Source organism: Podarcis raffonei, chromosome 2 (assembly GCF_027172205.1).
Source record: "Podarcis raffonei isolate rPodRaf1 chromosome 2, rPodRaf1.pri, whole genome shotgun sequence".
In the NCBI taxonomy this organism is placed as follows: Eukaryota; Metazoa; Chordata; class Lepidosauria; order Squamata; family Lacertidae; genus Podarcis; species Podarcis raffonei.
This window is the reverse complement of record NC_070603.1, coordinates 108,923,567-108,938,745: the sequence shown is the minus strand read 5'-3', so window position 1 is coordinate 108,938,745 and position 15,179 is coordinate 108,923,567. Positions and strand designations below refer to the sequence as shown.

The window sequence follows — 15,179 nt, the reverse complement described above, 5'->3', positions numbered from 1 at the left end:
TTTCTCTTTTGCTATCATGATTTACATTGATCATTATGGAGATGTAAGAGAATCTGCATCTCTTTCTCTTTATCTTTCAGTCTCCTCCTGTCTTTTCCCCCTTGACCCTCTCCCCTTCACAAACTCACACACATACTGTTCTTGCTCTCTGCTTTTTCAAAAAGATTTCTTGTCAGTGTGGTTCAGTGTGTGCTTCTTTTTGCTTGGCTCATCCTTTCTGGGTGTCTCCCCCAGTCGCCATCTTCCCTTCTGCCCCCCTCTAGTCACATAGGAAGGGCCATAGCTCAGTGGTGGAGCATCTGCTTTGCATGCAGAAGGTTCCAGGTTCAAACTTTGACATCTCTTGAACGGGCTTGCGGGCTTGCCTCCAGGTGTAAGAGAATCTGCATTTCTTTCTTTTTCAGTCTCCTCCTGCCCTTTCCCCCTTGACCCGCTCCCCTTCAGATACACATACACACTGCTCTTTCTCTCTGCTTTCTCAAAAAGATTTCTTCTTATTTGATTTCATTCTCTACCTGCTTCAACTATAGAACAGGAAGGTGTAAAGCAACCTTCTCTGGCGTCGTGCCTGACAGGTGGTTGGAATGACAACTGCCATCAACTCCAGTTGACATGATTAATAGTCAGGGGTGTGTGAGGTTAATTCTGAAGCAGCCTTCCCTTTCCTAGCACACCACCCCTGCCTATTGGACTACAACTCCCATCGTCCATCACCATTGGCTAAGGTGTCTGAGGGGTGATGGGAGTAGTAGTCCAACAAAACCCAGCAACTCATGAACGGAGAATACTGTGTAATACTGAGATAGCTGGACTAATGCTCTTATTGGCTATAAGGCAATTTCATGACTGCCCAGGCTACCCCTGGTATTTTCTACACAATACCCTCTTGATGACCTGGAGTTGCATCCAGAGTGAGCTCTGTGAGAGTTTCCTTGGCCCAAGGTGGAGCCACTTGCTCTCTCAATACAGACTGTCACAGCAGACCAAGAGTCAGGGGTGAGTTAATTCCAAAAATGAAGGGTGCTAAAATTCCTAACATGACAGGAATTCAAAAGATATTTTGGGTAAATTAATACAATTTCGTTTTGCTTGATAAGTAAAATGGGTGTAAAATTGCATAGATATCATTCAAATTGATTGCCAAGTGCTTGCAGTTATATATTTTATATGATAAAATTAGAATTATTTGGTTTTCCAAAAGTAGTCTATGTGCTTCTTCATCAAACCTTGACTTACCAAACTAAATGTTGCCCAAAAATAATAGCAGATTTGAATTCCTCACACTCAAGAATACCTTGCAATAATTAAGTTTCACCCCTCAAATGACACGCCCTTCTGAGGTAGTGTGAGGAGTGTCATCTTGAGAAAGGGACCACAAATTACAGGATGGATGGAAGAGAAATGAAGAGAAGAAAAGAGATAAAATATTGGATACACATTTTTCAGAATGAATTTACTTCTCACTGAGACAGAGGTGAGCTAAATCAAAAATAAAGGGTTGCTAAAATGTTGTAAAATAACTTGGGAATTCAAAACCCGAGGTACCACTGTACTCATAAAAATACCAGAGTGCTTTTCCACAGCTCAAAATAAAAACCATACAATAAAAACCGCAGAGCAATCTTAAAATCCAAGATCAGCTATGTATTCTCTTCCATTAGCACTATGCCTCCCATCATTCCCGATCATTTCCCATGCTTTCTGGGAGCTGAAGTCTAGTGTTGGTTGTCCCTGTGCTAGAATAATCTGGAGCAAGAATGTATGCCCATTCACCCTTTTGCTTGTTTCGTGTGTAGAAAGCATGGGTCCAAGTGATTTTCCACTTGTCCCATGCTTTCTAGGCAGAGGTTTTGCCTTTGCCCTGCTACTTCCCCAGAAAGCCCACACTTTAGTGCTAAATCAGAGCACCCTAGTCTTCTGACTGTAACCTGGTTTAACTCCTTTTAATCTTGAATATTAGATTACCCTTGGCCCTCCAGACATAGCTGAACTACAACTCCCAGCTTCTCATGCTTTTGGCGATGCTTGCTAGGGCCGAAAAGCGTTGTAGTTCAGGAACATCAGGAGGGTTCCCCATCCCTGCGTTAAGCCATGTAAAAATTAGAAGGTTTTCTCATTGTACACATGGTACATGGGTGATCTCAGCCATACCAAGATGCCACTATTGCTTTTGTGTCAACTGTTTATTCCAGCTCCATTTTGAGTAGGTATTTTGCTATTTTTGTTTCTTCCTTTTCTAGCTCATGTAGAGGAAAGCATTGTGGGAAGAAGGCAATAAGAGCCATGAAGGAGAATTCATCTTACTGGGAGTGGCTGACCGCCCACACTTGGAGACGTTGCTCTTTGGTCTTGTCCTGATCTGCTACACGATGACCTTGCTGGGCAACACAACCATCATAGCGGTGTCGCGGCTGGACCCCCATCTCCACACCCCTATGTATTTCTTCCTCAGCAACCTCTCCTTCCTTCATCTTTGCTTCACCACCAGTGTGGGTCTGCAGATGTTGGTGAACTTCTGGCAGAAAAGCAAGACTATCAGTTATGGTGCTATGGTGCCTGTGTGGCCCAGCTCTACATCTTCCTTGCTCTGGGCTCCACAGAATGTATTCTTTTGGCTGTCATGGCCTGTGACCGCTATGCTGCCGTCTGCCCCCCGCTGCGCTACACTACCATTATGAAGCACTCCCTGTGCTCCAAAATGGCTGCTTTTGCCTGGATTAGTGGGCTGACATTGTCTTGAATAGCAGTACATCACCACAAGTGGGGTGAACTGCGTCATGTGCATAGCAAGGAGACAAAAAGCCGAGGGGGAGAAAAACCAAATGTGGATCAGTTCCTAGTGAATTTTGTGGCTGTATGACGATGTGAAGGGACGTGGGTGGCACTGTGGGTTAAACCACAGAGCCTAGGACTTGCAAATCAGAAGGTTGGCAGTTCGAATCCCCGCGACAGGGTGAGCTCCTGTTGCTCGGTCCCTGCTCCAGCCAACCTAGCAGTTCGAAAGCATGTCAAAGTGCAAGTAGATAAATAGGTACCGTTCCAGCAGGAAGGTAAACGGCGTTTCCGTGCGCTGCTCTGGTCCCCCAGAAGCGGCTTAGTCATGCTGACCGCATGACCCGGAAGCTGTACGCCGGCTCCCTCGGCCAATAAGGTGAGATGAGTGCCATAACCCCTGAGTCGTCTGCGACTGGACCTAATGGTCAGGGGTCCCTTTACCTATACCTTTATGATGCTGTGAAGCCAGATCCCCCCTGGGATTAAAACTAGTCTCTAAATGTGACACCACACAAGGTGTCAAAATAGCAAATTGGAGTACTCAAAATATCAATATGCCATGAAATAAATTTATCTGACCAACTTGGAAAGTTCCCATATAGCTAGTTGATTCAAAGACTTTTGCTCCCTAAGGAGTTAAGTAGTATTTTTCTTTCCAGGCCTTCCCTCATGCAAGTCACAGCCTCCAGAGGACATTGCGCAAGCGAGGAGAAGGAGAGTCCTTTGAGGCTTCTTTGCTCATGGCTGCAGCGTAAAGTATTCCCCTAATTATTGGGTCTGAGTTCTGTTCCTTCTGCGGCTCCATGATGGTTCTTTAGGGAGCTGCTGAAGATGCAGGTGGGGAGGATAGCAATTTCCTCCTGCACCTCCCTGCTGGATAACATCATAAAACAGTAATTTGGTTTAAATTTTGTTTTTTTTAAAAAAATACTAATTACCTTTGGCCCTCCAGATGTTGGTGAACTACAACTCCCATCTTCCCAAGGCTTTTGGCCATGCTTGTTCGGGCTGAACAGAACTGTGCTTCAGCAACATCTGGAGGGCTGAATGTTAAGTCATGTAAACATGAGAAGGTTTTCTTGTACACATGGTACCTGGTTCATATTCATACTGCATTGATTCAGAAGCAGATTGGGTAGAGATTACACTTAACTGGAGCTTGGACTTGGAGAACGGGGACGAGTCTCATGTCCAAGAATGAGAATCACTGGGTGATCACAGTCTTGCAACCATGCCACTATTGCTTTTGTGCCAACTGTTTATCCCAGCTCCATTTTGAGTAGGTATTTTCCTATTTTTGTTTCTTCCTTTTCTAGATAATGTACAGGGAAGGACTGTGGGAAGAAGGTAATCAGAGCTACCAAGGAGAATTCATCTTACTGGGAGTGGCTGACCGCCCACGCTTGGAGATGTTCCTCTTTGCCATTATCCTGACCTGCTACATGATGACCCTGTTGGGAAACACAACCATCATTGTGGTGTCACGACTGGACCCCCATCTCCACACCCCCATGTATTTCTTCCTCAGCAACCTCTCCTTCCTTGATCTTTGCTTCACCACCAGCCTCGGACCACAGATGCTGGTGAGCTTCTGGAGGAAAAAGAAGTCTATCTCCTATGGTGGCTGTGTGGCTGAATTGCACATCTCCCTTGCTCTGGGCTCTACAGAATGCGTCCTTTTGGCTGTCATGGCCTATGACAGATATGCTGCAGTCTGCCATCCACTGCGCTACACTACCATTATGAGCCACTCTTTATGTTTCAAAATGGCTGCCATCGCCTGGCTTTTTGGCTTCAGCAATTCACTAGTGCACACAGTGATGACTGTTCAGCTTCCACGGTGCGGAGAGAACCGAATAGACCATTTTTTCTGTGAGGTGCCAGCCTTAATCAAACTGGCCTGTGTTGACACCTCCTTCAACGAGGCTTTGCTTGTTGCTTTTAGCGCAGTGTTCCTTATAGTACCACTAGGCCTCATTATGGTCTCTTATAGCTATATTGTGGTTGCTGTGTTGAGGATCCGCTCAGCAGAGAACAGGCAGAAGGCCTTCAACACCTGTGCTTCCCACTTGATCGTGGTGTCGCTCTTTTATGGGACGGCCATCTTCAGCTACGTCCAGCCCGCGTCCAACTACTCCCGCGATCAGGGCAAGATGGTTTCCCTTTTCTATACATTTGTTGTCACCATGCTCAATCCCCTGATCTATACCCTGAGGAACAAAGAGGTGGACAAAGCTCTAAGAAGACTGACGAAGAGAACTTAAGACCAATGTCTCCCAACTCCATGCAGAGGCTCTGTGGTTATATTTTAATAAAAATAAATAAAACATCACTGATCACTTATATGGCAAGCAGAGCTTCTTTTTTATGTTGGATTGCCTGCACTTGATTGTGGTGTCACTCTTTTATGGGGTGGCCATTTTCAGTGACCCCCACCTCCATCCAGCTACTCCAGCTACTTCCAACAATAAATGTGAATACCTCAACCACTTGATATCCATATTTAACTTTTTCTGGGCCTTCACCTCCATTGTTGAAAGCCATCTGGGTGTCTTCCTTTCTAAGAGATCATTATATTTTATCCATACGTTGTACAGAGATTTCCTAATTATATGATTTTTAAAGCATTATGGGCCTTTACTTTATCATACCATAGATATGCATGCCATCCAAACAAATTATCGAATCCCTCTAAATCTAAAACATCAGTGTCTTCTAGTTGTATCCATTCTTTAATCCAGCAAAAAGCAGCTGCCTCAAAATAGATTTTCAAATCTGGCAGGGAGAATCCCCCTCTTTCTTTAGAATCCCTAAGTAATTTATATTTAATTCTGGGTTTTCCCCCCTGCCAGAGAAATCTAGATAAAGCTTTCTGCCATTCTTTAAAGCATTTCACATTGTCTATGATTGGGAGGGCATGAAACAAAAACAAAAACCTTTGGCAATACATCCATCTTAACCACTGAAATCCGGTCCATTAATGACAGTTTTAAATTTGACCATATCTCTAGGTCTCTCTTAATTTCATTCCATAGTTTCTCATAGTTCTCTTTATATAAGTTCAAGTTTTTCCGAGACAGATTCACACCCAAATACTTGACTTTTTTCACAAAATCTAGGCCCGTCTTTTCTTGTAATAGTTTTATTTCATCATTATCCAGATTTTTCTCTAATACTTTGGTTTTACTCTTATTTAACTTAAATCCCGCTACCTGCCCGAATTCCTGTATCAACTCCAGTGCTTTCACTGCACTGGAGTCTGGATCCTGTAATGTCAGTACTAAATTGTCAGCAAAGGCTTTTAATTTATATTGTTTGGATTCTACTTTAATACCTTTAATTTGTTCATCTTTTCTAATCATACTTAGCAAGACCTCTAGGACCGAAATAAACAGGAGAGGGGAAAGTGGGCACCCTTGCCTGGTTCCCTTCTCAATTCTAATTTCCTCCGGTACCACATTATTTACAATAATTTTAGCTTTTCGTTCATGATAGATTGCATTCATACCATTTAAAAAGTCATGTCCCATCCCCAATCTGCTTCTGAATCTATGCAGTATGAATATGAACCAGGAACCATGTGTAGAAGAAAACCTTCTCATGTTTACATGACATTCAGCCCTCCAGATGTTGCTGAAGCACAATTCTGTTCAGCCCCAGCAAGCATGGCCAAATACTGGGATGATGGGAGTTGTAGTTCACCAACATCCGGAGGGCCAAAGGTAATCTAGTATTTTTTTAAAAAAACAACAACAACATTTAAACCAAATTACTGTCAGATTTCATGATGTTATCCAGCGGGGAGGTGGTGGAGCAAGTTGCTATCCTCCCCAGCCGCATCTTCAGCAGTTCCCTGAAGAACCATCATGGAGCTGCAGATGGAACAGAACTCAGACTCAATAATTAGGGGAAAATTTTACGCTGCAGCCATGAGCAAAGAAGCCTCAAAGGACTCTCCTCCTCCTCGCTTGCGCAATGTCATTTGGAGTCTGTGACTTGCATGAGGGAAGACCTGGAAAGAAAAATACTACTTAACTCCTTAGGGAGCAAAAGTCTTTGAATCAACTAGCTATATGGAAACTGTTGGTCGGATAAATTTATTTCATTGCATATTGATATTTCTGAGTACTCCAATTTGCTCTTTGGACACCTCGTGTTGGTGTCACATTTAGAGAACTAGTTTTAGTCCAAGGGGAGGGGGATCTGGGTTCACATCATCATACAGCCACAAAATTCACTAGGAATTGATCTACATTTGGTTTTTCTCCCACTTGGGTTTTGTTTCCTTGCTATGCATACGACACAGTTCACCCCCCTTGTGGTGATGTACTGCTATTCAAGGCCCTGTCAGTGATATTCTGCAACATGTTTTTGACACCATCATTGTATATTAGTGGCAGTGCTTTTTCCCTCCTAAAAAACTGTTTAGGGGTGCTCTCATTTTCCTACTCATATTGAAATACTGCCCCTCAATGAGGCCAAACTTAGATTCACAAAATGTTTAGGAGTATGCGTACCCCTGTGCCCCCCGAGGAAAAAAACACTGATTAGTAGTAGCATAAAGAATTTGCTTCAGGTTGTTCTGTGATGCTTCCTCAGTGTTACCACATAACTGCTGGGGCTATAGCATAACAGATGTGGGAGAAACCCCTTACACCAAACATTTGTGGTATAGAATATTTCAACAGGAAGTTTGCAATAAATGGAAATGCAGCAGTGTGACTGCCCCCCAAATTCTGCAGGTGCAATCAGCATGGTTTGGGCAACCCAGCCAGATGGGCAGGGTACATATAAAATTGTTGTTGTTGTTGGATTGTATGTGACCACCCCAAAAGCATCCTGAGCACAAAAAGCTATGAATGTGTGTTAAAAAGGACAGCTGCAGGGGCCCTTAATTTGACTTTCCAATCCAAGATCTTTTGGCTTAGCTGTCTGCCAGTTCTACACACACACACCATACCAACACACTACTTTTCTGTTTAATGCATTTTACGGCTGCTGATTCTCATTGTGTCATGTGAACCAGCCATTTGGTATTATTGCTACTTTGGTGGGGGTGACTTCCATCCTGCAGAAGCAGTTTGACACTGTTTTTCCCACCTTCCTTCCCCTCCCATCTTTGGCCTTGCAGTAGATCTGTAGGAAGGACATTTTATCCTCCATTTTATTCCCATCAACCCAACAGTCGTATTAATGGCAGTCTTTTTTATCCTTATCTTTTTAAAAAGGATATTAGTTCTCAATGCACACCTCCAAATGTAACTTCTAGGGATGAAGGAGAACGTACCTAATAGGCACCAGCAGTTACCATTCAACCTTAAAATGAATGCACCTGGACTCTAAAGGTGAATGTAGACATTACAGTACACTGAACATGGCATTCAGGCTCTAAATATCAGTTGCCAGGAACCGCAACTGGAGAGGGTGGTTGTTGTGCTCTCTTTGAGCTTATCCACTTTTAGCTTTCCTCCACACTTTCCAGACATGGTCCATGCTTTAAATCTGCGCCTGAATGACCTTTTGCTTTAAAGAGTGTTTTCTGTGGTGAATGCACTGGAGCATAATGGGGGGGGGCACTAAAACACAAAGTTTTAAAACAAGGACATGTGCCTGGAAAGAACGGGGCAAGCCCATTGTACCTCAGGATATAAATTAGTGCATTAAGCATGGTGACAACAAATGTATAGAAAAGGGAAACCATCTTGTCTGGTCACAAGAATAGTTCGACCGGGGGTTGAAGGTAACTGAAAATGGCCGCCCTATAAAACAGCGACACCACAATCAAGTGGGGGGCACAGGTGTTGAAGGCCTTTTGACTGCCCTCAGCTGAGTAAACCTAACACAGCATCATAGTGTAGCTATGAAAGTCCATAATGAGGCCTAGGGGTGCTACAAGGAATACCACACTGGAAGCAAAGAGCTCCACCTCATTCAGTGAGGTGCCAGAACAGGCCTATTTGACTGAGGCTGGCACCCAGGGCCAGCGCTATCATGGGGCAAACTAGATAACTGCCTAGGCCACAGACCTCAGAGGGGTGCGGTACAGACTGCAGTGTCCAGCCTGATTCATTGGCATATCCGGCAGTCAATTCAAAATTAAAAAGAAGCTCTGGTTAAGACAAAAAGTGCCACATAAGTGATCAGTGAGGTTTTATTTATTTTTTATTAAAATATAAACACACAGTCTCCTGGAACAGATGGCCAAGCATGCAAAAGGAAGGGAGATAGTAGTAATGGGGGACTTCAATTACCCGGATATTTGTTGGATGTCAAACTCAGCCAAGAGCATAAGGTCAAACAGATTCCTCACTGGCCTTGCAGACAACTTCATTGTCCAGAAAGTGGGAGAAGCTACAAGAGGAACAGCCATTTTAGATCTGGTCCTAACCAATGTTGATGACCTGGTTAGTGGGGTAGAAGTGGAAGGATCATTAGGCGCGAGTGATCATGCTCTTCTGAAGTTTACTATACAGCGGAAAGGAGCAGCCAAGCATACTAGGACTCAATTTCTCGACTTTAAGAAAGCCGACTTCATAAAACTTAGGGAAGTGCTGGGTGAGATCCCATGGACAGTAATACTAAAAGGAAAGGGAGTTCATGATGGCTGGGAGTTTGTTAAGAGGGAGATAGTAAAAGCACAACTTCAGGCAATACCAATGAGACGGAAACATGGAAGGTGCCTAAAGAAGCCAGGGTGGCTATCTAAAGAACTTTTAACTGAGTTAAGATTAAAAAAGGATGTGTACAAAAAATGGAAAAGGGGGGAAACCACCAAAGAGGAATTCAAACAAATAGCCAGCACGTGTAGACACAAAGTCAGAAAAGCTAAAGCACAGAATGAACTCAGGCTTGCTAGAGAGGTTAAAAGCAACAAAAAAGGCTTTTATGGGTATGTTCGTAGCAAAAGGAAGAACAAAGAAACAGTGGGGTCACTCAGAGGAGAAGATGGTGAAATGCAAACAGGGGACACAGAAAGGGCTGAACTCCTCAATGCCTTCTTTGCCTCAGTCTTCTCCGATAAAGAAAACAATGCCCGACCTGAAGAATTTGGAGCAAATGATTCAGCAGAGGAAACACAGCCCAGAATAACTAAGGAGATAGTACAAGAATACTTGGCTAGTCTAGATGTATTCAAGTCTCCAGGGCCAGATGAACTGCATCCAAGAGTATTAAAAGAACTGGCAGATGTGATTTCAGAACCACTGGCAGTCATCTTTGAGAATTCCTGGAGAACAGGCGAAGTCCCGGCAGACTGGAGGAGGGCAAATGTTGTCCCTATTTTCAAAAAGGGGAAAAGAGAGGACCCAAATAATTACCGCCCAGTCAGTCTGACATCAATACCAGGGAAGATTCTGGAGCAGATCATTAAGCAAACAGTCTGTGAGCACCTGGAAAGGAATGCTGTGATCACCAATAGTCAGCATGGATTTCTGAAAAATAAGTCATGTCAGACTAACCTGATCTCGTTTTTTGACAGAATTACAAGCCTGGTAGATGAAGGGAACGCAGTGGATGTAGCCTACCTTGATTTCAGCAAGGCATTTGACAAGGTGCCCCATGATATTCTTGTAAAGAAGCTGGTAAAATGCGGTCTTGACTATGCTACCACTCAGTGGATTTGTAACTGGCTGACTGACCGAACCCAAAGGGTGCTCATCAATGGTTCCTCTTCATCCTGGAGAAGAGTGACTAGTGGGGTGCCACAGGGTTCTGTCTTGGGCCCGGTCTTATTCAACATCTTTATCAACGACTTGGATGATGGACTCAAGGGCATCCTGATCAAATTTGCAGATGACACCAAACTGGGAGGGGTGGCTAACACCCCAGAGGACAGGATCACACTTCAAAACGACCTTGACAGATTAGAGAACTGGGCCAAAACAAACAAGATGAATTTTAACAGGGAGAAATGTAAAGTATTGCACTTGGGCAAAAAAAATGAGAGGCACAAATACAAGATGGGTGACACCTGGCTTGAGAGCACTACATGTGAAAAGGATCTAGGAGTCTTGGTTGACCACAAACTTGACATGAGCCAACAGTGTGACGCGGCAGCTAAAAAAGCCAATGCAATTCTGGGCTGCATCAATAGGAGTATAGCATCTAGATCAAGGGAAGTAATAGTGCCACTGTATTCTGCTCTGGTCAGACCTCACCTGGAGTACTGTGTCCAGTTCTGGGCACCACAGTTCAAGAAGGACATTGACAAACTGGAACGTGTCCAGAGGAGGGCAACCAAAATGGTCAAAGGCCTGGAAACGATGCCTTATGAGGAACGTCTAAGGGAGCTGGGCATGTTTAGCCTGGAGAAGAGGAGGTTAAGGGGTGATATGATAGCCATGTTCAAATATATAAAAGGATGTCACATAGAGGAGGGAGAAAGGTTGTTTTCTGCTGCTCCAGAGAAGCGGACACGGAGCAATGGATCCAAACTACAAGAAAGAAGATTCCACCTAAACATTAGGAAGAACTTCCTGACAGTAAGAGCTGTTCGACAGTGGAGTTTGCTGCCAAGGAGTGTGGTGGAGTCTCCTTCTTTGGAGGTCTTTAAGCAGAGGCTTGACAACCATATGTCAGGAGTGCTCTGATGGTGTTTCCTGCTTGGCAGGGGGTTGGACTCGATGGCCCTTGTGGTCTCTTCCAACTCTATGATTCTATGATTCTATGATTCTATGATTCTATGAACGGAGTTGGGAGACATTGGTCTTAAGTTTTCTTCATCAGTCTTCTTAGAGCCTTGTGCACCTCTTTGTTCCTCAGGGTATAGATTAAGGGATTGAGCATGGTGACAACAAATGTATAGAAAAGGGAAACCATCTTGCCCTGATCGCGGGAGTAGTTGGACGGGGGCTGGACATAGCTGAAGGTGGCCGTCCCATAAAAGAGCGACACCACGATCAAGTGGGAAGCACAGGTGTTGAAGGCCTTCTGCCTGCTCTCTGCTGAGCGGATCCTCAACACAGCAACCACAATGTAGCAATAAGAGACCATGATGAGGCCTAGTGGCACTATAAGGAAGACGGCACTAGAAGCAACAAGCAAAGCCTCGTTGAAGGAGGTGTCAACACAGGCCAATTCAATTAAGGCTGGCACCTCACAGAAAAAATTGTCTATTCGGTTCTCTCCACACCGTGGGAGCCGAAGAGTCATCACCGACTCCACCACTGAGGTGCTTAGCCCACTAATCCAGGCGACAGCAGCCATTTTGAAGCATACAGAGTGGCTCATAATGGTAGTGTAACGCAGTGGGTGGCAGACGGCAGCATAGCGGTCGCAGGCCATGACAGCCAAAAGAATACATTCTGTGGAGCCCAGAGCGAGAGAGATGTAGAGCTGGGCCACGCAAGCACCGTAACTGATGGTCTTGCTTTTCCTCCAAAAGTTCACCAGCATCTGGGGACCAAGACTGGTAGTGAAGCAAAGATCAAGGAAGGAGAGGTTGCTGAGGAAGAAATACATAGGGGTGTGGAGATGGGGGTCCAGCCGCGACACCACCATGATGGTTGTGTTGCCCAACAAGGTCATCGTGTAGCAGATCAGGACAAGACCAAAGAGCAACATCTCCAAGTGTGGGCGGTCAGCCACTCCCAGTAAGATGAATTCTCCTTCATGGCTCTGATTATCTCCCCACATTGCTTCCCTTTACAACATCTGGAAAAGAAAAAAAGATAAATAGCAAAATACCTACGCAAAATGGAGCTGGAATAAACCGCTGGCACAAGAGCAATAGTGGGATCTTGGTATGGCTGAGATCACCCATGTACCATTTATACAATGAGAAAACCTCCTAATTTTTACATGGCCTTCTGCAGGCATAGGGTACCTGCACGTACGGGTTGGGATGCTTACTGAAAATGGTAATGTTTTGTAGTGATCTAAAGACGGCAAATTTAAAGTTGAGAATAATAAGATTAGGGTAATCTAATATTCAAGATTAAAAGGAGTTAAACCAGGTTACAGTCAGAAGACTAGGGTGCTCTGATTTAGCACTAAAGTGTGGGCTTTCTGGGGGAAGTAGCAGGGCAAAGGCAAAACCTCTGCCTAGAAAGCATGGGACAAGTGGAAAATCACTTGGACCCATGCTTTCTACACACGAAACAAGCAAAAGGGTGGATGGGCATATATTCTTGCTCCAGATTATTCTAGCACAGGGACAGCCAACACTAGACTTCAGCTCCCAGAAAGCATGGGAAATGATCGGGAATGATGGGAGGCATAGTGCTAATGGAAGAGAATACATAGCTGATCTTGGATTTTAAGATTGCTCTGCGGTTTTTATTGTATGGTTTTTATTTTGAGCTGTGGAAAAGCACTCTGGTATTTTTATGAGTACAGTGGTACCTCGGGTTACAGACGCTTCGGCTTACAGACACTTCGGCTTACAGACTCCGCTAACCCAGAAATAGTACCTCGGGTTAAGAACTGTGCTTCAGGAGGAGAACAGAAATCGTGCTTCAGCAGCGCGGCAGCAGCAGGAGACCCCATTAGCTAAAGTGGTACCTCAGGTTAAGAACAGTTTCAGGTTAAGAACGGACCTCCAGAACGAATTAAGTTCTTAACCTGAGGTACCACTGTAGTGGCATATCAGTATTTTCAAATAAATATTTAAATGTGCTCTAGATGGTGCTACCTTTAGAACATACCAGAAGAGTTTAGTTCATACAAAATACAGTGGCTTCTGACAGGAACCCACAAACTGGGAGTTAGCCAATTCCTGTTTTAAAAGGGGGAAATGTTGTTTGGCTCTGAACAGGACATGTAAGGGTTGAGATGCTTACTAAAAACGATAATATTTTGTAGTGATAGAAAGAAGGCAAATTAGAGTTGAAAATAATTAGATTGAAATAAATTACCAGCTACCATACGCTCATATGTAAACCAGTGGTCAGCCACACTTTGAATACTGTGTACTATTCTGGTGGTCAAGTGTAGAATTGTGGTTAAAAATACGTAAAGACAAAGAGTATACAATAAAATGATCCAGGGTTGGAGACCTCCCTTATAAGGGAAAATCTGTTTAGAGAAATTTAACAAAGATTGAATAACCTAATTGTATCAGCTGCAAATGCAAGTAACAGAAACACAAAAGCTGCTTTTTTCTTGCTGCTTGTATATAAAAGAAGGATCAACTTAAGGAGGGAGGAAGAATCTGTGATAAAGATGCTTAATCTGTCCCCCAACTTCAGTTTAAAATATCCATCCCAGGCACTTTTCCCATACAGTGGTACCTCGGGTTACATAAGCTTCAGGTTACATACGCTTCAGGTCACAGACTCTGCTAACCCAGATATAGTACCTCGGGTTAAGAACTTTGCTTCAGGATGAGAACAGAAATCGTGCTCCAGTGGTGCGGCGGCAGTGGGAGGCCCCATTAGCTAAAGTGGTGCTTCAGGTTAAGAACAGTTTCAGGTTAAGAACGGACCTCTGGAACGAATTAAGCACTTAACCTGAGGTACCACTGTATACATTTCCAAGCACATGTCTCAAAACTTTGAGGGAAAGAAACTTTAGGAGGAAAAACAAGACAAGAAAATTGCTCACCAGCATATCATGAAAAGTGCCATTTCCCATGAACGGAAAAATGATAACAACAACAAAACTTTTATTTGTATCCCGTACTCCCGGGCCAAAACTGGGCTCAGGGCGGCTAATATCAAATATATCATTAGTATAAAATCAAACAATAATTAAATTACCCACTAAAAACAAGTGTATTCAATATTATATCTCCATTCTTCTCTTCACATCCATCCTATAATTTATGGTCTTTTTCTCAAGATGACACTCCTCACACTACCTCACTAGGGCATGTCGTTTCAGGGGCTGAAACTTAATTTTTGCAGATTTATTCAGTGAAGGGTATTTCTGAGTTTAAGGAATTCAAATCTGCTATTATTTTTTGTGACTGGACAACATTTAGTTTGATGTCGACGTTTGATGAAGAAGCACGCAAACTACTTTTGGAAAACCAAATAATACTAATTTTATCATATAAAACGGCTTTAGATCCATTTCAGTCCGGTTTCTGTCCTGGTTTTGGGACCGAGACGGCTCTGGTTGCCCTAACAGATGATCTCCGTAGACAACTGGATCGAGGCGGGTCAGGACTGCTGATCCTTTTAGATTTGTCAGCAGCCTTTGACATGGTCAATCATGATCTTCTGGACCACCGCCTCGCAGATGTGGGGATACAGGGCATAGCCCGTAACTGGCTTTTATCTCTGGTCGGGGACAGAGGGTGGCACTAGGGAGGGAAATGTCGTCGCGCCATTCCTTGGTGTGTGGAGTGCCGCAGGGCGCAATTCTCTCCCCGATGCTTTTTAACATCTTTATGCGCCCCCTTGCCCAGATTATCCGTAGCTTTGGGCTGGGCTGTCACCAATATGCTGATGACCCTCAGCTCT

The 15,179-nt window shown here is 44.0% G+C and overlaps 3 protein-coding genes across 4 annotated transcripts in view; 2 read left to right on the top strand and 1 right to left on the bottom strand.

Moving 5' to 3' along the window:
* The window catches only part of LOC128408915 (uncharacterized), a 269,287-nt gene that overhangs the window by 116,162 nt on the left and 137,946 nt on the right, over positions 1–15,179 (top strand). The gene's annotated exons all lie outside the window — the stretch shown is intronic.
* LOC128408936 (olfactory receptor 2G3-like) lies at positions 3,985–5,039 on the top strand. The gene has a single exon (XM_053379015.1). It carries the CDS (start codon positions 4,095–4,097, stop codon positions 5,037–5,039), a length of 945 nt encoding a protein of 314 aa, XP_053234990.1. The 5' UTR covers positions 3,985–4,094.
* On the bottom strand, positions 11,460–12,593 carry LOC128408943 (olfactory receptor 2G3-like). Its single transcript, XM_053379027.1, has one exon. It carries the CDS (start codon positions 12,406–12,408, stop codon positions 11,482–11,484), a length of 927 nt encoding a protein of 308 aa, XP_053235002.1. The 5' UTR covers positions 12,409–12,593; the 3' UTR covers positions 11,460–11,481.

Excerpts from the sequence above, each read along its gene's own strand:
- LOC128408936 (XM_053379015.1), top strand. The coding sequence starts at position 4,095 with ATGTACAGGGAAGGACTGTGGGAAGAAGGTAATCAGAGCTACCAAGGA.
- LOC128408943 (XM_053379027.1), bottom strand. The coding sequence starts at position 12,408 with ATGTGGGGAGATAATCAGAGCCATGAAGGAGAATTCATCTTACTGGGA.